We start from the raw sequence: 27,099 nt of genomic DNA, 5'->3' as shown, positions 1-27,099 counted from the left end.
ACTCCCACCTAGAAGCCCCACAAGGCAAACATGAGGACAGGAAAACACAGAGGCCTAGGGGCCAGGAACATCCTCTGGATAGAAAAGCCTGGAAGGAGCAGAGCTTACTCAGAGACAGAGGGGGCATGTGCACGAGTAGGGGACCACAGATGCACACCCCCAGCGCACCCCCCCCAAAACAACCCTCAGCACTCGACTGAAGCTGCTTAGAGGTCCCACGGCTGCTCCCTGGCCGTCCTGTCCCTACAGGGGACCGTCATGGACATTCGCCACGACCTTGCAGGCTTCAACCAGCCTGAGACAGGGACATCTCCCTGTCCTCATGCAAAGGGGCACACAGAGGCTCAGCTTGGTGCCCCGCAGCCCCCTAAAGGGGCCATCTCTAGAGAAGTCTCTGCAAGGTTCCAGAAGGGGAAGACCTGGGTTTAATCCTCTAGGAAAACCCCTAATCCACCCCACTCCTTGTGTCACCACCTCCCGCCCTCCCCGGGGGCTGCTCCAGCATCCCAACTCCAGCAGGGGCCAGGCCTGAAAGGGTACGTGGGCTCAAGGGAGCCAGGCATGCAGAGACCCCAAGCCCGGGCGGCCGGCAGCCTTGTGCAAGAAGGTCAGGGAGGGTGGGGAAGGACTGCCCAGAGCGATGGCCTCCACACCAGTTATCACCTAAACGTAGACTTTGCAGAAGGAAAGGTGCCACTGTGAACGGTCACCCCAGGACAGCAGCGTAAACCGGGACACGGGGCCCCTGGGTCCGCTTGCCCTGAGAACGCTAGTGAGAATAGCTCCTTCCAAACCCGGCCCGGAGCGGGCCCAGCTATCTGTCCTGCGAACGGTTTCTGGGTTTTTAGGCTGCGGTAACATCTTTCACATCCCTGGACGTAAGTGCGGTGCAGGCCGCTGGCCTCATTAGCAGGGTCTGGGAGGAGAGGGAGTGGTGTTGTATTTTTAAGATTTCCATTTATTCAAAGGAGCCCTGTGAAGGGCCGGGAGCAGCACAGGCATCCGGGGGGGATCCAGGGGTGGGGTGGAGAGTGCCAATCAGGCAGGGGCTACGGGGCCAGTGAGCGGCTCCCCAGGGATCACGCGACCTGGGGAGCAGGTAGGAGAGACATAGCCCCTGAGAAGCGGCCAGCCCAGGTTGGGGCCTAGGGGACTGGGGAAGAGCTGACACCTTCCACTAGGGGCCCTGGATGTTCAGCTGTCCGAGCCCAACGCCAAGCGCTCTGGCCAGGGCAGAGCCCCAGCCCGCCAGCACACGTGGCTGCCGCTTCTGTCGAGGAACAGCCAGCTTTCCTGACCTCATTTTCCCGGACACCAACTCCTTGTGAGAGAAACCACAACTTCACCATGCAGATCCTGGAAATCTAGGCCAAGTGATGAGCTTCACCCCAAAGGGACGGGGAGAGGACACTGTCTCACCCCCACAGACCCAGGCCCAAGTGTGGAGGAGTGTTTGGATTTTCTGGAAGAGCGCAAAGGACAGAAAATGGCCTGGCCCTACACCTCTGATGACTTAGCAACAGGCTGCTGGAAATGGCCCCGAGCATGTCCCACCATGGCCAGTGCTGCTCCTCGTGTCCTGCCCTCTGCCGCCTCTGCCTGCTCCTTGCTGAGTGGGTGCTATGGTGACGGCGCTATAGAAACCCCCCGCTGACAGCATTTAAGACCCACGGAACGCTCCCACTTAGTCACCCTGGGCTGAACAGCCCTGTAATCCGGGGAGACAAAAGTGATCGGAACATATGTCTCCTCTTCTCTCCAAAGCCAGCCAGTGACTCAGAGGGGGGAGGGGCGTTCCAGAACAACGCGAGCGGTGTGCTTTACCTCATCTGATACGGCCGCTGTGGCTGTCTCACGTTTCTCAAAAACCTAACACTGCCCCTTTGTGTCCCTGCAGGTTGTGAATGCGAGCGTGATCTGTGGCCCCTAGCTGCTGGTAACTACTACTCCAAGGAGGTGACAGGGGAGCCCTATTAGCTCTTATGTACAGGAAGGGGACAGCAAGAATCTGATGCCCCTTACTTGCATTCAGTCACTGGGGACCTGCTGGCTGTGGCTGGTGGCGTCCCTGGACCCCGCTGACCAGGCCTGCGCCCCACTCCCTGGTCTGATGGGCCCGGCACCCAGGCCAAGAACAGGAAGGCCAGTCTGGGGTCAGCGAGGGAGGCCTCAAGCTGCTGGGTCACGGCGTGGCAGGGCCATTGCAGTGGTTCAGCGGATTGGAGGGCCCTTAAAATCTCAGTTAAACACGAGAGCTCTGGAGAGAGTTGAGGCTGGGCTGAGCAGCCAGCAACAGCACCATCCAGCCCATGGGCCAGGAGGCGGAAGAGCCGGCCAGTCACCTCTACAAGGACTTGTTGTGGGAACGTCCTCAGGAAGTAAGTTGGCGCCTCTCTGGCAGGTGTTAGGGACCCACGAGCCCCGGGGTCCCATTTTCCTGGGAAAGGGCCCACAGCAGTCATCAGATTGGCAAGGAGTCCACAACTGACAGATCCCATTGCCCACACCCTGGCCCCACACACTCACATGCCGGCACTCAGGATGGACGTGCTGGGGGTGTGTGCCCACAGCATCCCCATGTCCAGGCTTCATGGGCCTGAAAGGGAGCGTGGGGCCACTTTTGTCCACACCAGTGGGCTGGACATGCTGACAGAGGCTTGAGGCTCACACCCCAATGTGTCCCCAAGACTCAAGAGGAGGGGTCTTAGCAAACCATGGGCACACTAGAGTGGACGCCTTGGGTGGCTGCCAGGGAGCACACCACCCTCGAGGATGAGGATCCACACTGTCCAGGCCTGGGGTCTGCTCTGCTCCTCCGTGACCTGGGGAGGGCCTGGGCTCTAGCGCTGCTTTGCTGAGCGACCTCTGCCAAGCAGTCAGGAAACCCTCCAGGTCTCAGTTTCCTCACCTGGGACCCAAAGGAGCTGAAGCAGATCGTCCAGACGGCACTGCCGGCCACAGCGGCCCCGCCCTCTCTCAGCCACAGCTTCTGCAGGTGCGAAATTCACACCCAATTTCCAAAACTTAGTGGGAAAAGAATGTTAAATACCTCACTAATGGTTTTTACAACGTGTCGAGATAACATTCTAAATCTATTTGGCTAAATAAGATCTACCAGAACCAACTTCACCTGTCTCTTTCGTTTTTAACGTGGCCACTTCTATGTGTGAAAGGACAAGAGTGGTGTGCCAACACTGCCCTCGAAAGCCTCTCCCTGCTCCAACAGCAGAAGATGCTCCAGTCACTCACTCAAGCGCTGTCTGAGTGGGCGCCCAGGTCGGCAGCCTGCCAGCTGCTCAATCTGGCAATGGAGGGGTGGAGGGGGAGCCAGGGTGCGGGGAGCTAAGATGGCCCAAGTAGCTCAGTCCTGAGGGTCAGAGGAGGAGGGTGTCCTTCCTGGCTGCCTGTCCCATGGGGCAGAGTCCCCCCCGGGGGACCCTGAGCATCCGATGCAAGCTCTGGACACAGAGGCCCTAAGAGGGCGCAGTGCCTCTGCTTTCTCTCACTTGCTTCCGCCAGTGAGGACCCCTAACTGACTTTACTCCAAGGAAAGAAAACGCCGCACCACTGCGACAGGCAGCTTGTCCACAGACCGCCTCTCGTGCTGCAGCTTACACTGAGAATGGCGGACGCAGAAAGAGCTGAAACTACCAGTGCGCATCACACTCCACGCGGTAATGGGACCAGCCTCCGCCATGATCTTTTCTGAAGATCTAAATTATGGTTATTTTGTTTTTGCTTTGTTAATTACACATCCCCTTAAATAGAATGAATCTCTCCCCTTTCTCAGACCGCAATCTGGATAAGTGCACCTTCCAGAACAAGCAAACGCAGCAAGGGGGCACAAACTGACTGAGGGCCACAGAACCACCTGATCGGGTCAGCACCAGGCCCCAAATGAAACCTGCGTGTGGCCACTACAGAGCCCCGCCTCATGGCCTTCTGAGGCAGGAGCTCGGCCAGCCCCCACACCCATGAATACTGGAGAACCACCCTCCCCTGCAACCAGCCAGCTGTGGCTGCATGCTCCTCCTCCCACGCCGGCATCTCAGAGAGGGAACCAGGAAGGTGGATCTGGGCCGGAACTGGGCGCTCCCTTGCAGCTCCGCGCCTCCTTGCAACCTCGGCCCCCAGGGGAAGCGGAAGGGGGTCAGGCCCTCTGCCTCCTCAACCGCACGACCCTGCCTGGCTCAGCAGCTGCAAGTGCTGAGCCACCCGAGAAGCCCAGGTGCTGGGCCTACAGGGACATTCTGGACCTTGGCCTCTGCACTCAGGCCGGCAGGCTTGGCCCACACCCAGGGTGACTGAGCAGGGGCCTGGTCCTCCCCCCCCCCCCACACACATTCATCTGTTTTTTCTTCCTAGGAGCTCAACCCTTCCTTCCAGGCCCCAACACTGCTTGGGGTTCAGTGGCCCCTGCCAGCTCTCAGAGCCTCTACGCGGGTCAGGAAGGACACCCTACTTCCCCATGACCCAGTTCGCCACACACCCAACGCACAGGCCCAAGACTCGCAGGACTGCTGGACTTCCCAACAGTCACGACGGCCCTCGGAGGGTGACGGCTGCTGCCTGAGTTCAGTCTTGTTCTAACCAGGCCTGGGTTTGGGGTGGGGCCATGGGGCCAAATGGAGCAAAAAAAGAGAAGTCCTACCTGAGTCCCACACGACCTACAGAAGGGAGAATGTGCAGCCGGAACTGGACCGGCTCCACCAGCACTGCTCCTGAAAATGTTTCTGCCCAGAACAGGAGCTCTCAGCACCAGCCACACCCAGCCCAGACCCTTCGGTCAGAAACCCTGGGGACCACTGGCTGGCCGGCAGGACTGGCTGCCCATCAGAGTCACCTGGAAGCTTTGAGAACCCTGATGGTCAGGCTGCAGCACAGCCACTCACACCCACATGCCTGGGAAAGAGGACACAGGCCCAGGCTGCGGAGACAGGCTCGCCAGATGAGGCCTGTAACCACACCCTGCTGGACACATGGCACGTCCTCCACCGACTACGTCCACCACAGCCTCTCCACACAGACGGGCCCTTCCATCAGTGCCTGGCCCGGTGACATGGCAATGGCTGGAGGTTTGGGAAGTGACCTCGGCTGGGAGGGCAGCGCTTGGTGCCTTCTCTGCTTCTAGATAGGACTCTCCGTCCTAGTTAGCGCCCCAAATGCCTCTAAGCGCCTGTTCCGTGACCCACAATTAAAATCAATTCTCTCCATGGAAATCCCAAAACACAGTCTCAATTATTAGCACCTCCTGAAAACGGCCAGCCTTGACCCAGTCCCACTCATGGGGAACCCATCACAGACAGACAGATGGAATGCTCTGATCAACTGACCACCTTCCTCCACTCCCGCCCCCTGTGCCACCCCATGGGCAGTGACCACCACTCCAGGTACAGCCTGTCCTCAGTGCAGATTGGGTCACTGGCCTGGCTATGAGGCCCAGGTGGACGAGGCTCCGGCAGTGCCCGGCAGCAGAGTCCACGGGGGAGGGCAGAGCAGGTGGGCGCCCTCTGCCAGGTCAGCACCCTGAAGGGCGTGCAGCTGTCCCCGATGAGCTCTGAGGGTCGATCCCCTGCCCGGCAGACACCTGGAAAGCCTCCCCACCCTCCCCGGCGAGTGTTCTAGACACATGAAGCTGAAGTGCGGATGGGGGAACGCGTGGGCTGGGGGCTCCAGGAGGCACACAGTGATCCCAAGATTGACTCTCATGGAAGACTATCCATGTCTCAGGAGCACTGAGGAAACACATGCTTGAAGCCACACGTCAGAGCCTCTCGCCACAGCATCCACACCTGGAGAGCAGAGCGGTGTGGGCTCGGGTGGTCTGGGCATGCCACCTTCTCCTCCACCAAGAGGAGCCTCCAGTGGCAGCTCGTGTCAGAACAGGGGCTTCATTACAGCTTGAGGACCCCCAAGCACAGCCCCTGCGCCAGCCGTGGGATCCAGAACCTACCTCCACCTGCAGGCACTGCCCACAGGGCTGCACATGGTGATGCCCCCCAGCGAGGGCACCTGCAGAGTGCGAGGCACCCTGGGCACAAATGTCTCCAAAGGAGCAGGGAAAGGCCACGGGCCGTGCCTGACACTTCCCCTGGAGGGGCTCACAGTCCAGGTCACTCCCGCCTCCTGGGGTTGTTGCCCACCTCGTGGTTGGCTCAAGGACACAGGCCCAGACACCCAAACGTCAGAATCCTGCTCCCACCCTGGTGACAATGCAGGGGCACATCAGCCTCTGCCAGCTCTTCTCCAGGGTTGGGGGACAACCGCGAAAGTCCCCAGCATACCACCAGGGGCGCACACAGCTCCGAGACCACCGGGACCTCAGTGGAGCCTTCACGCTCCAAGGCAAAACCCCCTTCCTTCTAGCTGCGAGATCGGCTCAGTGCACCTGCAGGGCTTTTCCCTCAGAGGGAAACGGAAGGGAGGTGAGGCACTGCCACATCGAAAGGTCCTCAGGACCCTCCCAGCCCCCAGTAACCACACCTTGAAGCAGTAAGACACTGGCTGCTGGCCAGGTTTACAAAGGCTCTGAGAACCACAGGAACAGCCCCTGGTGCCGAGGAGCCCTCAGCTGCCCAGGCAGGCTGCGTATCTCACCCGGACAAGCAGTCGGCCTGCCTCCTGCCAGCTTATAGCGCTGGCCCCATGGGCAGCCACACACCAAGTACCCCATCCTCCCAGCACAGACATGGGATGAAGGACTCTGAGGGCGCCCGAGCCGGGACTCCTGGGGTTCTACACCATGGCGGAGCAAAAAACACACTGGTTGGACCGGTCCCCGGCTTCCCAGCCTCAGAAGAGTGACTGAAATGGCTGAGCCCACGCTGGCTGTCACAGTGTAACCCACCTGTGCCGTGCGCCGAAGGGGACACACGTGGGACACAGGACCAGACTCCCCAGAAGGAAGTGACTTATTCGGGGGAAGTCATCGTAATAAAGCCTCAGATGGTTAAGGGTAAAACAGAAAGTAAGCATATGTAGGAAAGCAGAAGACAGAGGGGAGGGCCTGAGGAGAGGAGCTGAGCGAATGCACAGGACGGGGAGGGGCCACCCCGCTGTGGCTGTGTGCGGGCCCCGGGGCCCTTCCCATCTGTGCTCGGAGCAGGGAGAAGGTGGAAGGACCCCGCCTCACAAACAGGGAACCTGAGGCTGGGAGAGGATCTGGAGCTCACCAGGCCCACTGGGCTGCGAGGGGCAGAGCCAGACTACCAAGGCCTCACAGCGGTGCCCAGGCAGGGGACCACACGATGGGTGAGGAGGAGCTGCCGCAAGTTGTGGGAGGCCGTTCTGTGACAGCCCCAGGAGTGGGGAGCTGCCGCCCGGCAGGGGCAGAGACCAGGAGGTGCCCGGGCCTTGCTGGGGGTCAGTGAGGCTGTGCTGAGGAGGACGGAGGCAGGGCACAAGGGAGCCTCAGTAGCGGGGTGACTCTCTGACACAGAGAGAAAGGTCAGTGTCAGATATCTCCCAGGTGAGGCCCAAAGAGGCCAGGTTGGACGTGAGTGGCCTCACCAAGCTAGGGAAGTGCCAGAAGGCCCTCCACAAGGAGAAGAGGACTTCGAACTCCCCGTACGGAAAGAGCAGGGGTTGAGGGCCTGTGCCATGTCCCCCTCCAGCCCTGCATGGCTGATGGAGCAAATCCCACCTTCCAGGATCTGCAGGCCCAGGGTCCAGAGCAAAGCGGCAAGCAAAGGGTGGACGGTCAGGGCTCTGCTGAAGAGAGAGGGTTCGCAGTGGGCAGAGCAGAGTGGGTGACTGGGAACCAGATGCAGCAGTCTCGATGACTCAGCGGAGACGGGATCTGAGGCCTGTGTGGCTCTGTATCGTGTGGGAGTGAATACCATTGATGCCGCCAGCCCACATGGTCCGACCTCCATCCACCCTCCATCGGCCCTCCACCCTCTCTGCCCTTTCCTCAGCTGTAAGGTGTGCTGGCCATGACCTCTACCCTTCAGCTGCAGACCCTTTCGACGGCTCCCAGCGAGCTGGTCACAGCAGGGCCAGCTGGTCCAGGGAGAGGGCCCTGCTCAGGACAGAGCCCCAAGTTTGCAGCTGTACAAGAAAAGGAAGCACCAACACTAACAGTAAAGAGGAATGACACGCTGACATGCTACAAGGTAGATGAACCTTGAAAACATGCTGAGGGCGAGAAGCCACGTACTGTGCGGCTGTGTTCACGTGAGATGTCCCGAACAGGGAAATTCACGGAAAAAGAAAGTAGACCAGTGATTGCGGGAGAGGTGGGGTGGCAGCAGACAGGAGTGACTGCTGACAGGTGCGGGCTTTCTTTTTGGGGTGCCAAAAATTTTCTAAAATGGATTGTGGTGACGGGTGCACAATGCTGTGAACGTCCTCAAAACCACTGGGCTGTGCACTTTAAATGGGCGAACTGCACGGAACGTGAACTATATCTCAATAAAGCAACACCAACAAAAGCACCTGGAGAAGAGAAAGGTGCGCAGGCTCCCGGCCGCTCCTGGCAGGCGGCTGAACCCTGGACAAGCCCATCTCAGTGTCCCACCACCCAGCCGCCCAAGCAGCCCTAGGGGGTCCCCTTCAGAACAGCGGGAATGCAACTACAGCTGCGCTGAGATGCTACTGCCCTCCCAGGCAGCAGGGGTGCTGGTCGCGGGCCAAGGCTTTCAGGACAAAACGCATCAAGGCGGGGACAGGAAAGCAGATAGCCATCACTGCGGGTGCTTCTCCTTCTCTGTCTCACGACCCCCTACGGGGCTCCTTCAGGGAAATGACTCAAGGAAGGCTCGCTGCAGCAGCATTGGGCAGCGCTGCGAAGGCCTTCGGGGCCCACGCGGGTTACGACTGTCACTGAAGACATCTCAGCGAGACCGCACTGAGGAAGGCAGGACTTGTGTTCCTGCCACTCTGTAAGAAACCACACGAGGAGGAGGCTGCAGGGAGCTGCCACGACAGTGCCACGTGAGGATGACAGGGACTTCCCACTGCCACGTGGCTGCTTTCACACAGGGGTTCCGACTCTCACCTGCCGTTGCCCAGTCCGTCCTCTCCCCCCGTGACCCACACGCGCAGAGGGGCGCGGGTAAGGGCGGTTGGGACTGGGTGGGCCTGCTCATCTGCATCATGCTCAAGCAGGGAGTGCGGTGTGTGCTCCACAGGCAAGAACAGCCTCTCAGTCCCGGGCTGAGGCCAGACAGGGAACACTGTCCCGGCTCCACGGGGACACGTGTGTGCATGTGTGCACACACACGAGCCACACACACACAGGCCCAGAAGGTGATGGACAGGGGTGTGGGGCATTCCTCAAAGCTTGCCAACCTGCCAACTCGCAGGAAGGATGGGGCTTGGGGAGGCAAGCAGGCACCCCAAGTGCCCTCGAAGCTCCCACTCCTGACCAGCAGGCAGGAAGCCGTTTTCGCCCTGTTTCCTTACAGACACCTGGGTGTCCTGTTCTGGTTTTCCTCCTTATCTGAGTTACATAAGATCTGAGAGAGCGGGTGAGGGTGTTTGGGGCCTAATCTGTGTCAACTAGCCAGGGAGCTCTGTTGAATCAGTTGTTTTGGGGCCAGGCCCATCACAGGCCATGCTGTCCTAAATCCTCACCCGACTCAGCACATGATGCCTGCAGCGCTGGGCACGATGTGAGAGAACCCACACGAGGGCTGGCCCCTCCCGTGACCCCCAGTGCCATCTGCCTCTCACTGCAAGGCTGCTGACCTGCCTGACCAGCTGGCATCTGCCTGCTCACAGGCTCTGGGCCCAGTCTCGGGGCAGAGCAATGACAAGTGGATTAGAGTAACGGTCTGGGGTCTCTCTTCAAGGCGGGATCCAGAGGGACAGGTGAGTCTCTGTTCCTTTGGCAGAGAGCCTCCCAGCACCCCACCAAGGCTGCGACAGCAAAGCAGGGGACCATAGAACTGCGCTGGCCACCCTGCCTCCTCTGGACGTTGGGGCCCTCGCCACCCCGGAATCTACCAGCAGAGCAGAGCCTGGCTCTGCCCAACACCGTCAAAAGGACCGACCTCAGTGCTGCAGACGGAGGGAGTGCTCTCCCTTCACTGCTTGCTGAAGGCACGAGAAGTCCCCACGCACTGGAAGAGTCACCACAGGTGCCCCCACGTGTCCCCCAGCTAGAGCCCCGCCCTGGCGCCTGGGCCGGGTCCCACCTGCAGCTCCTTGTCCGAGTACTTCTGGGGGTTTTTGCTCCCTTGGCTCTTCTTGCGCAGCTTCTTCAGCTCGGCCTGGCACTTGTCTAGCGCATCGCCTTTGCTCCTCTGCTCCGTCTGGTATTTCTTCAGCGCAGCCTGAGGTTCAAAGGACAGACCAGCAGAGGCTGATGAGCTGATGTGCCCGTCCAAGCTCTCGCTATGGCGGCAGTGGCCCAAGCCCCACAGGACCGCAGGAAACACCTGGCTGCAAATGCGAGCGGGGGCACATGGAGGCCTCAGCCCCCTTGCCCCTGGCTGTCCCCTGCTCCCCAGAGATGAAAACGGGGCCTGGGGGGCTGGCCCCGTGGCCGAGTGGTTAAGTTCGCACGCTCCGCTGCAGGCGGCCCAGTGTTTCGTTGGTTCAAATCCTGGGCGCGGACATGGCACTGCTCATCAAACCATGCTGAGGCAGCATCCCACATGCCACAACTAGAAGGGACCCACAACGAAGAAAATACAACTATGTACTGGGGGGCTTTGGGGAGAAAAAGGAAAAAATAAAATCTTAAAAAAAAAAAAAAAGAAAACGGGGCCTGGGAAAGCCAGCTGAGCCTTGCTTTCCCATCCCAGCAGCAGTCAGATGTGCCTCATATGAATTCGTGTGATAAACACCAACAGACCCCTTCCACTCCCTCTTCCCGTCAGCTGGCTGGGAGAGGCGAAGGTCAAGGACAGGGGCACGAAGAATTTGATGAAACTACAACAGGTCAGAGAAGGCATGTGTGTGGGTTCCACCGGGTGGCAACATCACATCATCATCTCTACTAAAAGCAACTGAGAGGGGGGACAGCGAAAGCAGGCACGCGGGGCATCCGATGTGACGGTTCACCCACAGGACTGCACGCAGTCTCAAAGGACAGAAGTGTCAGGGCCCCAGGGCGCACACTGGATGGGAAGCTCATAGGAAGCTGAAAACCCTTCAGACAGAGGGAAGGGTTTAAACACAGTCGCCAGAGCCAGAGCAGGGCGAGGAGATCCAGTAGGCGCGAGCTGGGACTACTTACACTCAGGTACCTGGAGTCCAGCTCCACCTTCTGCTCCAGCTGTGTGAGCAGCTCGTTGTGAAAGGACTTCAGCTGGACAGGGAGAGAACACATATCAGCAGTCAGCCCAATGCGCAGGCCTGGGAGCAGGAGGCGCGTCAGGGGAAGGTGGGCAGGAGCTGCCACAGGGAGAGGCAGGGGATCACCATGTCGCCTTGGACACTGGGCACGTCAGTGTGAAAGAGGAGCCCGTCTGATCCCTGGGCCGGTGACCCTGCATGGACAGGTGGGCCCCGTGGAGCCAGGAGGCTCTGGGAGTGCTGCACAGAATTCTGGAATGTCAGACCACCTCGGTCTTCGACAGACTTAGAGGCTCCATTTCCCATGAGGAAAACAGACACAGCCTCCTCACTGTCCCCACTCTGCCCTCCTCCGCTGGGGAGTTACTCAGGCACAAGGTGACACGAGCTGTGGACTTGAACGTGAAGTGGGAGGGACCTGAGGGACCTCTCACTTTAGACTGCCTAGGTCCAGGCTGGTCCTATAATCAGGCCCTCATGTGCTCCCTGGGACCTGCCACCCAGTGTCTCCATCTGGCCCCGCAGCCAGCTGAGTGTTAGACCCCAACTGGCCCGTGTCCTTTCCTCCCAAGTCCCTCTGTCCATCCTCAGCCCCTATGGTGAGTCACCGCCCTGGTATGTGACTTTTGTTCTGAGCCCAGGCTGCGTCCTCACATTTTTGAGTGTGGCCACGTGACGGAGCAATGTTCCCAAGTGGATGCCCCGGCAAAGCACGCAGATGGCTCTCCCCTCACCTCTGATGGTGCCTGCCCACGTGCATTTGCCTGTTCCTCCCCGGGGGCCCCCACCGGAAAGCTGGGACTCACCATTTCCTCCAACTGATTTTGAATCTGCCTGTGGACTTCGGCCATCTGAAAGAGAACATCTCCTGGACAGCAGGAAAGAAAAGAGAAGGAGAAGAAAGTTAAATACTTCTAACACTGTGCCTGCCACCCTGACCCATGGCTGAAGATCAGGATTGGGCACCAGCAGGCCAGGCACCGGGGGCTGCCACAGTCTGGACCGTAGGAGGCTTGCACCCAGCGAGGCCCCGTGACCGGCAGGCAGAGGTGCACTAGGGGCGGGGGAGAGGGGTGCTGCTTCTGGTGACGCCCCCAAGAGGAAACAGAAAATTCCAGAATGACAAGGGACACTGGACCTCAAACGCATGATACCTTGGTGTCTGTTGGGGTGGCCAGGTGGGGGTCCTCAGGTGTCTGCATCAGAGTTCATGTTCATGACAAAGCAAAACGACAGAAAGAGCCCACGTCTGCATGTCGAGAGCCCGTGTGTGAGCCCATGAGTGCACATGCATATTTATAACACGTCTAGCTCTCGCTCACAGATGCCAACAACCACCAGCCCTCCTGGTCTGGGAGCAGGTGACACCAGAGTGAATAAACCTCCTTCAGGACATGTAGGTGCATAAGCCTGTGCGACTCCTGGGGAGGCGGGAGAGCAGGCTCGTCCCCCAGGTCGCACCCCCGAGTTACAGAACAAAGGGGAGACCTGACCAGCTGCAGGTCCCACGGTGCTCCTGGGAGCAGAGTTCGGCTCTAAACCCCAGGGAGTGAGGAGTCTGAGGGGGCCGGTTCCCTAGACGTGCATGGCCATCAGCTGGCTCATCAGGCAGCCAAATCCGTGCACTAAGGCCTAGCTAATGCCACCGAGGGCCTCTGGGGACACATGGAACACTGGGTACAGCTCTCCAAGCATTTCTCCAAAGCAGGGACACTTCAGGGACACTGGCATTTCCTTGGTGCACTCGCAAGAGGCAGATTAAGAAATCAGAGTGTGACAACACAAAGATGCAGGCTGTCACCCTGAGGCCATTTCCAGCCAGGACATCAAGGAGCATGGGTCCGCAGAGGGAGGGGCTGGAATGGGCGGTCCAGGCCGCGTTCACTCGATCGCAGGTATTTGAGGAGCGGCTATCTTCTGCGGCAGGTGCTGACCACATGCTGCAGACAAATGGAGCAGTAGGCCCATCCCTGCCCTCCACAGTGTTACTTTCTGACAAACCTTGACCTCAGGGTGCTGCCTTTCCCTGGACAGCCCCCTCCTGCTCATGGCTGGGACGCCTGGGGGTCACACAACCCAGAGGGTCCTTTCAGGGACAGCTATGAGGAGCACCCCTGGCCCCGAACAAGGCCAGCCAGAAACCAGAACAAGTGCCTATGGACCCCAGGAGACCCTAATAGGATGACACTGCCCTCCAAGACCATGGTCACCAGCCACGCAGATAGTCCCCTGCCCGGAGTCACTTTCCCTCCCGGAAGCATGGCTGGGCTCCAGGGGAGGGCAGCTTCTCCTGGTCACCTGGCCGTTCCAGGAGCTGCTGCTGCTGCCCTAGCCCTGACGACGAGAGGGGGAGCTGAGCACTGACCGTGAGCAGGAGCCTCACGGACGCATCTCCTTTACCCGGCACAGCCCAGGGGTCCACCAGCTCACACCCCGAGTGGGCAGGCTAGGCTGCCCGAGGCCAGGGGGCTGGCAAGTGTCATGGAGCCAGACTCCCTGCTGCAGGGCCCAGAGCTGCATCTCCCACGATCACTCTCTGTTGTCAGAGCGACACATGAGAGCCACTGCGAATGCTGTCTGGGCGCCTCACACGCTGCCTGAGTTCTGAGTGACTCTGGCTCTCAGTGCGCTGCTGCGCCAGGCTCCCAAGAGCCTGGGCTTCACCTTAGACACACAAATTACGTCCAGGGAGGAGAAGAAAGGGATGTGAGCGCTTCCCAGGGAGCCCAGCGAGTCACCCAGCAGCTTTGACCAGGCCATCACGTGCCACGGGACTTATGTCCTATCACAGGCCATGCAAGGCCTGATCACATCCCTCCTCAGCCATGGAGGGAAGACAACGGTATCCTGGGCTCACCCAGTGTGCGCTGAACATCCACCCTACTCCCTCTGCCCAACTGGTGCAGAGACCCCCTCCTGGGCGGGGCCTGCCATGAGAGCAAGCACAGACCCCTGGGGGCCAGGGTGGCAGGGAAGAACTAAAAGGCCCCGCCTGGCACCAAGCTGCTTGTAGCTGTGACAGAAAAAGCAAAGACACCCACACCTCAGTCTGAGGCTGCTGTGCTGCGAAGGGTCGCTCAGCAGGAAGGGCTAGTGCCACGCTGAGCATGAGTGTGTGTGCACACGCATGTGTGGGTGAGCATGCGTGCAGGTGTGTTTGAGTGCACAGTGTAGGACTGTGAGTGTGCATGTGGGTGAGCGTGCATGGGTGTGAGTGCACAATGCATGAGTGTGGGTGCGAGTGTGTGTGGCTGTCAGTGAGAGCAGGTGTGTGGGTGTGCTGAGTGTACACATGTGGCCATGAGAGTGTGTGTGTGAGCCTGAGTCTCCCTTCAGTCTTCCAGCAGCTCTGGGGTGCCACCATCCCCCCATGGACACACATGGCTTTGGAAAGCCAAGTAGCCGGGTCATGACACGTGGCTTACAGGGACCGGAGACTGGGTCACACCAGGTCTGTCTCCAGGACCGTGCTCGTCCACAAGCTGGGAGAGGGAGAAGGGGGGACATCCATGAGCAGGTGCAGACACCAGGAGCACAAGTCCTCTAATTCCATGTGGTAAACATCTACGCCGCAGCGTGCCAGCACCTCCAGAGATGCCAGCGCCAAAATCACAGCACAGGCGATGCCCACTGGGGCCGAGAGTCCCCGGAAATTACTTCCACCCCAGCTCCAAATACTGGCCAGATGAGGGCCTGATGCTGCTGTAGGGTATGGTGGGGCGTCACCTGGGAACAAGAAGGCCCCACCTCTGCGTGGCTTCCTGTGGGTGGGATGGAGCCGTGACATGTGGTCAACCACACGCTGATGGGGTGAGCTGAGGGTGACCAGCCCCAGCAGGAAAGGAAACCAGTCTCACTTGGCTTCTCCTGGCTCTAACCCTACTCCTACCTCATCCCAACCTGAGGGGTTTGAGGTGTCAGGGAACAGGCCAAAGATGACGGAGGACAGAAGGTGGCATGAAAGAGCCTGGTCCCTATCTTTGGCTGAAAGGAAACTGCAGGGAAAAACACAAGTGGGCACTGCCCAGGGGACAGGCCAGGCTGCTGCCACCTGCCCTGCCTGGTACAGACCCACAGGGGACCTCCAGCTCCATCAGCACCCCTTGGGGGGCTGAGGCTTCTGGGCATCTCCTGCCGCCATTTATCGCCCCCAATCCGACCTGCATGGTCGGGAGCTGTCCTGCCGTCGAGAACAGCGCACACGGGAAATGGAGACCCACAGGTCCAACCTCTGGACACTTGAATGAGACTGAGAACGAAGAGGGCTTCACTCTGCCTCTGTGTGCTTTTCAGCATTCTGTAAATTTCCCAGGACAAACACCTACCACTCTGAGGTCCAGAAACCACCTGGGGTCTCACCTGTGTTCATGTGACTTTGGGGTCTTCCTTTGTCAGGAGCTCTAGGGAAGCTGGGCATCCAGAAATTGGCTAAACTGAGCCAAAGGGATGGCGATGCCCAGACAGCAAGAGGTCTGGCCAGTGTTGGGGAGCAGCCTCAGTTGTCAGCCTTGCAGGCACCACCTCACACAGCACCCTCTGGCCCCACTGACCCTCAAGAGAGGCAGCAAGTTCATAAATAAGATGTGAAGTAAGTGGCAGTGGCGGTGGTCACGCACAGGCTGCCCTGCTGCCGAGACAGCTGGGCACCAGGAAAGTCTCCTCCCCGGGGCAGCGCCCATGCCGTCTGCCATACCCTTTAGGGCCTAGAATTGTAAGTTAACGTCAAGACTAAGTTGAAAACGTGTATCTCCTTAAAAGGCTGCATACAACTACTTCAAGGAGAACATTTGAAAACAAGAACAACAACAAACAGCAAATCCTTTAGAAAAGGAATTTCTGATGCCAAAAAAACTCTGTGAAGCTTCTCAAGGAATTCTGGCCACTGCACCAGTGTCTCCACCCAGCTGGAGCCCCAGCCCTCAGGGTGCCACCTGCCCCCCTAGGCTGACAGTCATGTGGTCGGTGTGCAGCCAGCCACGGGACGCACAGCCAAAGCTTGCACAGGGCTCTAAGCTGCAAGCCGGTGGCTGCACAAACCAGCCCACACAATGAATTTTAAGCATATTTTACAAGCAGCTGCAGGAAGGCATGTGCACATGGAACGTGCAAAGCGATGATATGAGCGTGTGCAAGCCCTCAGGCACTGGACGCTCCGAGCACTGCAGGGTGCACTGGGCAGGCTGCAGGGGATGGTCACTCCCACCACGGGGACAAGGCTGTGCCCCAAACTGGGCTCCCCGAACAACACTGGGAACCTCAGGCATCAGCAGTAACAGTCACCTGTCCTCTCGTTCCTGTGTCCTTTCCAAGTCCTGGAAGGAGGGCTAGCGAAGGCTCTCGGAGCCAGCGAGCCAGCCGGAAGCCTCATTCTTGGGCTCCATGGCCTTCCCACTCCTCCTCCAGGCTCAAGGGACAGCAGGAGGCACGGACACCTTCCCAGGTACCTGGCCTCTCTGAGTGCAGAAGCCACAGGCCCCTGGGAATCTGGGTCCCAGGTCCACAGCACAGGTGGGCCCTCAAGTCGGACAACCAGGTTTAAGATAGCAGCTCAGACCCAGTCTTGCACATCAAACAGCCAGTGAGTTGGGATAACTCAGCATGGAGAGTCGCCACCTCACAGGACCTCCAGGGCTCAGACGAGCGTCGAGAGGGGGCGGCAGTGCAAGGGCAGCCCCTGCCACACCCGGGGCAAGTCAGTCAGCACACCCTGGAGCCTGATGGTCAGGCCTCGGAGGAGGGACTGAGAGTGAGGAAGGGGTAAGGGCCATCAGGAGAAGGGACAGGAGAGGACACAGGCACATGTGGGCACCACGAGGCTTCAACAGGTACAAAAGTGTGTCAAAAACATGGTGGCATCTGAACATGAGGCCACACCCTCTTCAACCCTCTCACCAAGTGTTTACTCTGCAGGTTAAGCAGCCAGGTCAGCGCTGAGTCATCTCCAGCTGCACACCCTTCAGCTCTTGAGTTTTAAAACTTCTGGTACTCTGTGACCTCTGACATGGCAGCCTCACATCTTCAGGTAAAGAGTGGAACTCAGTCCATGTGGCAACACCCATCCTCAGGGGACAAGCAGGGACAGGGCAGGCAGCACACACACAGAGACACATACGTATACACATGCACACACGCCAACACACACGCACATGCGTGCACACACAAACATGCACACAGACACACATGCATACATGCACACACGGGCAAACGTGCTTCCTCATGGACACATGGGGGATGCGCCAGGCATCTCCTTCCCACTCCAGCACAACCCATCATGGTGAGCGAAATGTGCAGGAAACGCGTGGCCGGACACAGGCCAGTTTTGTCTCGTACACTTAACACAGAACAATGGTGATACAGTCACTACCACCTTGGCTCTATATGACCAGCTGAGACCTGGAGTTCGAGCATCATGTAGATGCATCCGTGTGCAGCTGCAGAGAGGCCAAGTGGCCTCAGGAGCGAGGCGGGGCCCTTGTCCCCTAAGGTGGTGACCCAGCCCTAGGTGACAGGTGCAGAAGGCACTGATTCCTTCCAGCAGGGAGGAGTGGCACCCAGCCCTGGCATACCGCCCTCAGGAAGAACACAGCACTGGACCTGGGATGGCTGGACAGGGAGCTGCTGGAGTCCAGGCCCTGTGTGTAGCCCGCCCCAACCCCTGCCCTGACACGCAACTCCGTCTTAGAGCACATTCACAATGTGGAGCGACCACCACCCCTAGTTCCAGAATGTCCCATCACATTAAAGAGAAACCCCATCCCCATTAGCAGTCACTCCCTATTCCCTCCAGCTCCTGGCAACCAATATTTCACTTTCTGTCTCTACGGATTTGCCTGTTCTGGATGCTTCACATAAACAGAATCACATACATCCTTTTGCATCCGGCTTCTTTCACTGAGTGTGTTTCTGAGGTTCATCCATGTCATAGCGTGTGCCAGCACATCTCCCTTTTACAGCTGAATGGTATTCCAGTGCAAGGGCAGACCACACTTTGTTTCTCCAGCCTTTCATCCATGGACACTGGCTGCTTCCACTTGGGGGCTATTACGAATAGTGTTGCTATGACCCCCAGCTCTCTTCAGGAAGCAGTTTTATTTTACAATGACCCTAAACTCTATTTGTATACGATCAGTCTTCACAATATGTGTTTTGAGGTTTTACCATCTGCTTTGAGAAAAACAGTCTGCAGGCCAGCAGACCCCGGGGGAGCTGAGCAAACTGGGGGTCGCCCTGCCAGCACTATGACCTTTGGGGGGGGGGGGTGGTCAGAGCCTCAGAACTCCAGAGTAGTGGGGCCCTCTCGAGGTCCCTCCTGATCCAGACGGAGCCCTCCACTGCTGGGAAGGAGCCAGAGCCAGTGGCCCCTCCCAGGCGGCCCCCACCAGCTCCATGGGGACGGCTCCTTGCCCCAGGCTAGTGTGAATCCCCCGGGAACAGAAAATAGGAATCCCATCAGCCAAGCTACCAATACTAATGGGAACTGACTCCATAAGGAGGAGCCGCCACCCAGCAGCTCTAGGTGACTCAGCATTCCTCCGGCAGAGCCCAGCAGGCAAGCACAGGGAGAGGGGCTGTTCCCAGGGGAGCCTCTGCCTGGCTGGCCCCCCAGCAGGCTGGCTTCTGCCAAACCTTGGAATCATGAGCTCTCAGAGGCAACACTAGGACTGAGTCGCTTCTGCTTCTCTTCCTTACACACTATATTTCACCACGGCTCAAAAAAAATCCCAACAAAGCCTGGAAAATGTGCACAGACCCTGGCAAGAACCTCGAGGCCAGGACAAGGGTGGAGAGGCCCGGCCAGCCCCACACAGAGGCTGGAACTGGCCAAGACAATCACCTGAGGACCGAAGGTAGCCATGGAGGAGGAGCAGGCGAGAGGATAGCAAAGATGTGAACCAACGCCGCCCCTCCGGCCCAAGCAATCCTGACTCGGGAGAAAAGGCAGAAACCAGAGCATGTGGGAGCGTGGCAATGCATTCAGAATACACAGGGCACAACTGAAGACAAGGGGCGCTCAGATGGAGGAGGGCCACACAGGGAGGACAGCCAGGCAGGGCAAGCACTCGGCACAGGAGCGTGAGCTGGACCAAAGCTCAAAGGTGGGTCATTCAGAGGCAAAGGCACAGAGATGCTCTGGCTCAGAGCTCCAGGCAAGGTCAGGAGCATGGGAAGGCAGTGCCACGCTGCGACAGGGCCACGTCCTGGTGGCAGATGGCAGAGAAGGATGAGACACTCATCCCCGGGTGCTTCCAGAACTTCCAAAGACAACGCGGAGGAGCAGCAAATGGTGGAAGATGGCGAGACATCTTCAACCACTTTACACACCTTCAGGGATGTAGGACCACACAGATGACATCTCAGAACTAGAAAAACACAAATGTTTCCCCCAAACTGGGCTCTTTGGGAAAAGATAAGATTCCAGAAGACTAAAGAAAATTACATACACCAGATTTTTAAAAGTTACAGAATCTAGAAATCATAGGCTGGTATCCTGGTGCAAGAGCCATTACCCAGATCAAGGTGACAGCTCCGGGCCTGCAGCACCGGCTCATGTTCCACCCTCATGATGCTGACCGTTTAGGGAGCACCTCCGTGCCAGGGACCATTCCAGGCGAGAGGACTAACCAGGGGCCCTGCCTTCACGGCATCTGCACAGTCTCCTGGGAAAGGCAGGCAGATAAACAATGCACCAAGTGGAGGAAAGGAGGCAGAGTGAAGAGCAAGCAGGCCAGGCAAAATCAGGAAGGAGTCGGCCCAGACAATGGACCAGGAGGACACAGGCCAGGGTACGGTGTGCTCACAGAAGACTGCGAAGGCCAATGAGGCTGGAAGCAGATGGGGAGGGGAGGAGAAGGAGGTGGGAGATGGGGGCAAGAGCACAACCTGCTTCGGTGTTCACAGGATCCCTGTGGCCACCGTGTGGTGCAGAGACCATGGGGAGTGGGCCAGCGGCCCCTATCTTGTTGCTTCTCTGAGCCCTGGACCAGCACAGGTACAACAGACCCGCCTCCCACTTGAACTCAACAAGGCACTTGGCAGTCTCCCATGACATGAACGCTGGCGTGACAAGGACTCAAATGTGGCTGGAGGACGGTGTGGGTGTGGGTCTAAGGACAGTCCTCCAGCCACACTCAGAGATGTCCACCACTGGCCCCGGGTGAACGGGGTGGGAAGTGCTGGGAGATCGAAAGGGCTGTGACTCATGGCTTTGCCAAGTCTGTTCTTTCCTGTGGCTCAGAAGATGGAACACGTTCTCCGCCCAGCCCAAGCTTCCAAATCTGCCTATGAGAACGGCCGTTCACCCATCCCCCAGGCTCCTAGGTGTGAGCATCTTGCCACATGTGCTTCAGCTCTTTTTCTGGCGTGTGCACAGGCTTACTTGCTGTAGCTCCTTCTCTGACACGTACGTACACGTGCACGTGCACACACTTCTTTGAACCATTTGAGATCTGGTGCCAAGCGTCACGACATGGCCCCCAACACGTCCACTTGCATGCCGTAAGAGCAATGATCATCTGCTGCGTCAGCACACGGCCATCCTGACGCTCAGAAAAGCGACGACTGACACAGACCCTCTTCCAGTCAACAGTCCACCCCAGTGTCCCAGAATGTCCCAGCATGCATCCACGTCCCCCTCCAGGATCTCACCATGTTTCTTCAGTCTCTCTCTTAATGAGTCAGCATTCAGTTTATTTGAATGCTTCTTCACAAGCATTCGGAACAAGTGAATCATGCACAGGCCTAAACGTGGGTCAAGAGGGATGAACATTCCCATCCTTCCTCTCTGGGTGGCAGGTGTCTTTAGTCTCTTTAACCTAGTCAAGTCCTCTCGCACTGTGTCTTCCACAACACTGATATACTAAAATTTAGGCTTTTCCCCCCCTGCAGAAAGTATGACATGTTCTTATAACGTGCACATGACAAGAAGCTGAGAGGGAGCATGAATCCGGAAGATTGTGAAAAAGATAGGGTGGGGAGAGAGACCTGGGCCCTGACGTTTGGCCACACACACGCCAGCACATCTCCCAGTGGAGCTCCCATCCTTACCGGTGAAGGCGGAGCATGGACCAGATTCCACCCGAGGGCCCACCCCTCCAGGGCGTAACTGGACTCCTAATCCCAAAGGAGTGAGGCTGGCATTTCAAAAGGATTTAGCACCCATTTAGGCGTAAAAAAGAAGATATTTCTGCCAAAGCAACACAGGCCTGAGGAGACCAGCTTGGCAACAACACCCATGAAGAAGCCCAGTGGCCTGAGCTGACCCCACAGTGACGGTGAGCCACCCGATGCAGGATGAAGCAGCTAAGGAGCCAGATGCCAGACCTCAGGGCTGGGTGTGCTCCATGGAAGGCCAGGCCCCCGGAACACCGTGACCATCAGAGGGGAGCATCGTCTCCAAGATCAGTGTCCGGAGGGTAACCCAGTGAAACTTCTACAATCTGACTAACCCAAGAAACCAAGAGGAAGCTGGGGATCCCGGGGAGTGGGAGCCTGAAGAAGGAAATTTCAATCTCTGAAGGGCACAGGCAGGCTGAGCCCTGGCTGGAGGAGAGGTGGGGAGTGTGGGACAGGAAGGAGAGTCCAACACCACTTACGGAGGGGCCTTCCAACAACAGGGTCTCTGGAACCCACTGTCACACACAGCGGGCCAACCCCCAGGGGCAGAGACCAGGCTCCACTCTGACCCCTGTCCACGGGCCAGAAGATGTCCATCAGGCAGGGCTCTCTGTGGGGTGACAGGTCCCAACAGAGCAGAATTCTGTGGGGAAAGGGCTCGAGGCCTGGGCTCCAGGACGGTAGCTCCTGGGCTGACCTCATCACTCATCGGTTAAGTGTGGACGTTGGTCCCTCGTACCATGATTAAATCAATAAGACCCCGTCTTATGATTTGGGGGATCAGGTTGGTAAGGCACATGGCACAGTCCCTGCCCAGGGAAAGGACAGGGCAAGTGTTTGCCTCCATCTGTAACAGTGACAATGATAGCCAGGAATGTGGGAGCAGCTCCACCCTGATCTTTGCGGCCCCTCCATGCACACCCTCCTCCTTTTAAGCAAGAGAATGGTGCGTGAAGTGGTTAAGAAAAATGGGCAAAAAGACAGGAAGAACCCCCAGCCCACAGCTGCGTTCTGTCTCTCTGTGGAGCCAGGCCCTGTGCCTGCAGGAGGGCCACCACCTGCTGGTGGTCAAGGGGTGGGCATCACCAGCGCCCCCTTCACTTCCACCCCCGATGTCCTTCATCCCTGATGACAAAGTCAGGCCTGAACAGGGGTCCCAAGTGGTGGGAGTCCCAAGCACCAGGTGTCTGCCTCACCATGCCCACTACACAGCTGTGTCCCTGGCCACGAGATGACCATGCTGGTCTCTGACCCAGGCCATAAAGATGACTGACTGCACAGGGCCCTGTGGACAAGAGCCAGGGGAGCTGCCCATGAAGGCGTGGTGTTGGGGTGCATGGGGAGCGGATGCTGTGAGAAAGTGGGGTGTCTTCAGCAGCATTACCAACGTGGAGGACATTGATGAACCCCTGGCTCCCCAGCCGCCTGGATCTGAGGAACACCCAGCACTGTCAGACCACGCCGGGCGTTCCAGAAAGCACTGGGCTTCCAGGATGGGATCCAATAATGTGCTGGAAGAATGGGGACATCCAGCAGTGGAAGTCCATGCTCTGAGTCCCCACCCACGCACGAGCCCTGGTTCTTGGCAAGTGGCCCCTGGGGCCCTGAGTCAAGTTCGGTCACCTCTGAGGGCTCCCTGGAGCTGCCTGCAAGCCCTAAATGTGAATCCCATAACCTGTCCGCCCGTGCCCAGCAAACAGACAACCCCAGTCACCCCACAACACAGGCACCACCAGCCAGACTCTCTCAGCCCAGACGGGCCCCCAGGAGCAGCCGGGATGATGCCTTGGAGGAGGATCCAGCATGCACTGGCCAACCCCCCAGGGAACAGGAGACTGTCAAGGAAGGTTTGGGAAGAGCTATGTGCCACCTGCTGAGGCCCCCAGCCCAACTCCACAGTGGCTGATATTACTCCCTCCCAGAGGCAAAACTGTGTGACCAGTGAAGGGGCAGCGGTACCCCAATTTGGCCAGAAGTGAAGATGTCTCAGATGGCAGGGCGGTCCCAGGGCTGTTGTCTATACCCACGAAGGTCAAAGCTCTCTCAGACCCCAGGGTTGCAGCACCAGGACCCTCTGAGGGAAGGTAGCCCCTTCTCTGACTGCCTGCACCCCCAATATGCCAGGGAGGGGCTGAGGGTTCACAGAAACACCAGACTGGGGTGCCCACGAGGCCACGGCCAGGGTGGGACTGGGAACAGAGTGTTCATGCTGGCAGACTGGGGAGGTCAACGCTTCTTGGCGCAGAGGCTAGACTGACAACTGAGGGTGTCACACAGAGCAGAGGATCTTGGCGGGACTCTGAGAACTCGCAATGCCACGAGGCACGGCCATAGGAGTGCCAAGAGAATACCTCTTGCTCCCTGATCAAGATGGGTCCAGGCAGGCCACGGCCAGCCTGCCTCACTGGAGGAGCCCACAAAGCCTGGGGATGGTGAGGGCGTGGAAGCCTCGGGAAAAGGAAGTGTCGGCTGCCCTCGGGCCAGTGGAACCCATACTTGGCTGGCCCCTCCTCACAGGTCTGGGAACTGGAGCTGCAGATAAGGACCATGGCAAGGACCATGGCAGCCACAGGCCTGCCGGGAACTTCAACCCTTCCCAGGCACTGACACTGGGTATTGGATGACCAGCTCGGGAAAAGCGAAGCTGGAACCAGCACAGCCATGACTGGTGTGCGTGTGTATGCGTCTGCCGTACTGGGGTGGGTGGGATTCACTGGTGTTCTCCACCTCCTCCCAGGCAGAGCCACATGCTGGGAGATTCCTCAGCAGCCCCAGATGGTGCCAGAGCGCACAGAGAAAGCATCTGACCTTCCTTCGATATCTGACCTTCAGCCATGTCTTCCGGGGGCTGGACTCGAATCTGGTGGGCAGGATGCGCTGTTGATGCTCAGTGGTCATGGCATTCCTTTTGGACACTAGTGGCCACCAAGGGCACCAAAACACTCTTTTCTCCAGTATCTGTCATTTCAGGAGGTTGGGGGAGCTCCCGTTCCCTACTGGTGGCAAAGGGGCTCTGAGTTAAGGGGTCAGCTGCTCCAACTTGGCTGGGAGTGCACACCAACCTTCTGAAGCAAATACCCATAATGTGCAATTATTCTGGTGGCTTCCAGAGCGGAAAGGCGCCTCCAAGAGCTAATTAGCATATGCCTGAAGAAGGCACGAATATAGAGCTCTCATTACGGGAAGATGGACAGCTGAGGGGCTGCGAGGGTATCATGCCGTCAGAGCCATCAGGACGGGACACAGAGCTCAGAGAGCACAGAGGGACCCTGCCCTGGGATCAGCTACCAACCCCAGCGTCCTCTCTGCTGGCCTCAAAGCCACCAGCTTCTTCCTAGGAGAAGTAGGGTTCTTCTCTTACCTATAAAAAGGGGCAAAAATGGAAGGTGGCTGCGGAGGGGTAACCAAGAGAAAAGTGGATGGCTGTGCTGCCATGGTGATGACAGACAGCGAAGCGCTGTTCTGAAACAAAACAAGACCAGAGACTTCTAGTGTCAATGTGTCAACAGTCAGTGCCTGGGCACGGGACCTCCACGGAACCAGGGAGAGGACATGCGGCCCCCGTCCGTCCAGCTGGCTTCCTTCCCCTCTCTTTACTGCCCACAGCCTCCACCCCCATCTGCTCTGGTCAGGTCCTTGCTTGGTGTCGGCCATGCCTGGGAGCCTGTTTGTGTCTCAGAACCTCAGGCCCATGCTGGGCCTTCTGGAGTCAAATCTGCATTTGGATGCCATCCTAGGTCATCTGTACGCTCTCAGGCGTCCACAGTCACACGGAAGGGTCTCGGGGTTGCCAGCCCGTCTTCCAGGGTGGCTGGAGGCTGCTTCAAAGGGACTTGTTGGCAGGAAAGCGTGAGCAGTGGGCTGAGCCCTGGGTGACACACAGAGGTGGATGCAGGGTTTGGCAGGGACTTCGAGTCACTTGGATGTCTTCTCTCACAGGACAGGAAGGCTGGGCCGGGCGCCCAGAGAAGCAGGCAATGGGCACAGCGAGACGCTCGCTGAGCTGCAAGGCAACAGAGGGAACAGCGAGCTTCCCCTGTGTGCCTCTCCCGCCTCACTCGTCTGTGGGACTCATCTCCAGCAGACCCTCCACCCACCAGCCACAAAGATTTTCAAAATGCCATTTTTAATTCTGCCTGATGTGATCTGCAAGGAAATGTAAGGTGTGAACAGATGGAGATGTTTTCTTCCCACATTTTCACTCAAAGGAAAGACACGAGTGGCAAGACGCACCCGTACACCTGGTGGAGCACACCCCAACACAGCGATGGGACACTTCCTGGACCTCAGCGGGGCGGGAGACCAGGCCCGAAGCCTGAAGGCGTGTAGATCTCTCTCCTTCCCTAAAGGTGTGTAGATCTGCTCCCTTCCTGAAGGTGTGCGGACCCCTCTCCCTCCCTGAAGGCATCTGGATCCTCTCCCTTCCTGAAGGCATCTGGATCCCTCTCCCTTCCTGAAGGCGTCTGGATCCTCTCTCTTCTTTCCTGAAGGCGTGTAGATCCCTCTCCCTTCCTGCAGGCGTCTGGATCCTCTCTCTCCCTTCCTGCAGGCATGTAGATCCCTCTCCCTTCCTGCAGGCATCTGGATCCTCTCTCTCCCTTCCTGCAGGCGTCTGGATCCCTCTCCCTTCCTGCAGGCGTCTGGATCCTCTCTCTCCCTTCCTGCAGGCGTCTGGATCCTCTCTCTCCCTTCCTGCAGGCGTCTGGATCCTCTCTCTCCTTTCCTGAAGGCGTCCGGATCCTCTCTCTCCCTTCCCGAAGGCACATAGATCTCACTCCTTTCTTGAAGTTGTAGATACTCGCCCCCCACCGCCCCCCCGACTCAACCCCCAGCTCAGAGCAGCCCCATGAAGCCTCAGGCCATGGGGAGGTGCTGCTGATCAGCTCCTTACCAAGTGCCATTGAGAACCCACTACTGTAAGCGATGGTGGCTCTCTGTTAACTCCGCCCACTCATGCCCCCTGATTCACTGTCCAGGTGGACACCAGCTCTCCTGGGGACGGTTTCTCTGGCACCAACTTACTCTGAATCTTTCGAGACTCAAAGAGGAAGAGAGGCCAATAGGAGAGGACCGGTCATCAGTACACCAGGCTGTTGCAGTCAGAGCATCAACGGTCTCTCTAATGTGCCTGTCCTCTCACCAACGCCGGGCACTCAAGGGACCGGCACCCCTTGGGATGGTCGGAGACCTGCCACAGAGGATCCTGAGCCAGCACTTGAACTCTCCCCATGGCCACTGCCATGTGGGGGCCACACTCCAGGGCAGCCGGTTCCTGGCCAGCTTCTGCTTGAGGCTAAATGAGGGCGCTGCTGTTCTCCTCAAATACTTTCACTGGGAGGATTGTGGACAGCACTGAGAACAGGGTACACACCGTCAGTGGTGCCTCAATTCCGCAGGAGACACGGGGGGGCATCACAGGATTGGGGGCCCCCGGGTCCCTCTGGCCGTCCAAGCACTTGAGGCTAGACTGGCTAGGGTGGGAAAGACGTCCTCCCAGGACTCTTCATGCTCAGTGCCCCCGGGGCTCTGGGCCCAGCGAACACGCTGCTGCAGGAACAGGTTTAAAAAGCCTCAGCAGCCTCCTGCTACATGCCAAGACCCAGGATAGGTCCTCACAGACTCCACCCAGACCCATGTCACTGCCAGGAAACAAGCTCAGGTTGGAACCAGAGCTGAAGTCTCCTCCGCCTCCTCCCAGGCAGGAACCCCAGTAGCCAGGCCAGAGGCCCTGTGGCCACCAGC

General features: G+C 58.4%; 1 protein-coding gene across 14 annotated transcripts in view; it reads right to left on the bottom strand.

Moving 5' to 3' along the window:
• Positions 1 to 27,099, bottom strand: part of BAIAP2 (BAR/IMD domain containing adaptor protein 2) — a 75,671-nt gene that overhangs the window by 17,599 nt on the left and 30,973 nt on the right. For all 14 annotated transcript variants that reach the window (XR_011493976.1, XR_011493975.1, XM_070483799.1 and 11 more), the window contains exons 4-6: positions 12,051 to 12,112; positions 11,186 to 11,257; positions 10,140 to 10,277 (exon numbers count right to left, since the gene is read on the bottom strand). Coding sequence is in view for 12 of the 14 variants with exons in the window: in XM_070483799.1 (XP_070339900.1) it covers positions 10,140 to 10,277; positions 11,186 to 11,257; positions 12,051 to 12,112 (272 nt within the window). In the remaining 2 variants the exon portion in view is untranslated. The remainder of the gene's footprint in view (positions 1 to 10,139; positions 10,278 to 11,185; positions 11,258 to 12,050; positions 12,113 to 27,099) is intronic.

The sequence above is a fragment of the Equus asinus genome, chromosome 13 (genome assembly GCF_041296235.1).
Source record: "Equus asinus isolate D_3611 breed Donkey chromosome 13, EquAss-T2T_v2, whole genome shotgun sequence".
NCBI lineage: Eukaryota > Metazoa > Chordata > Mammalia > Perissodactyla > Equidae > Equus > Equus asinus.
Note: the sequence above shows the minus strand (reverse complement) of the source record. Positions and strands in the feature narration are given on the sequence as shown.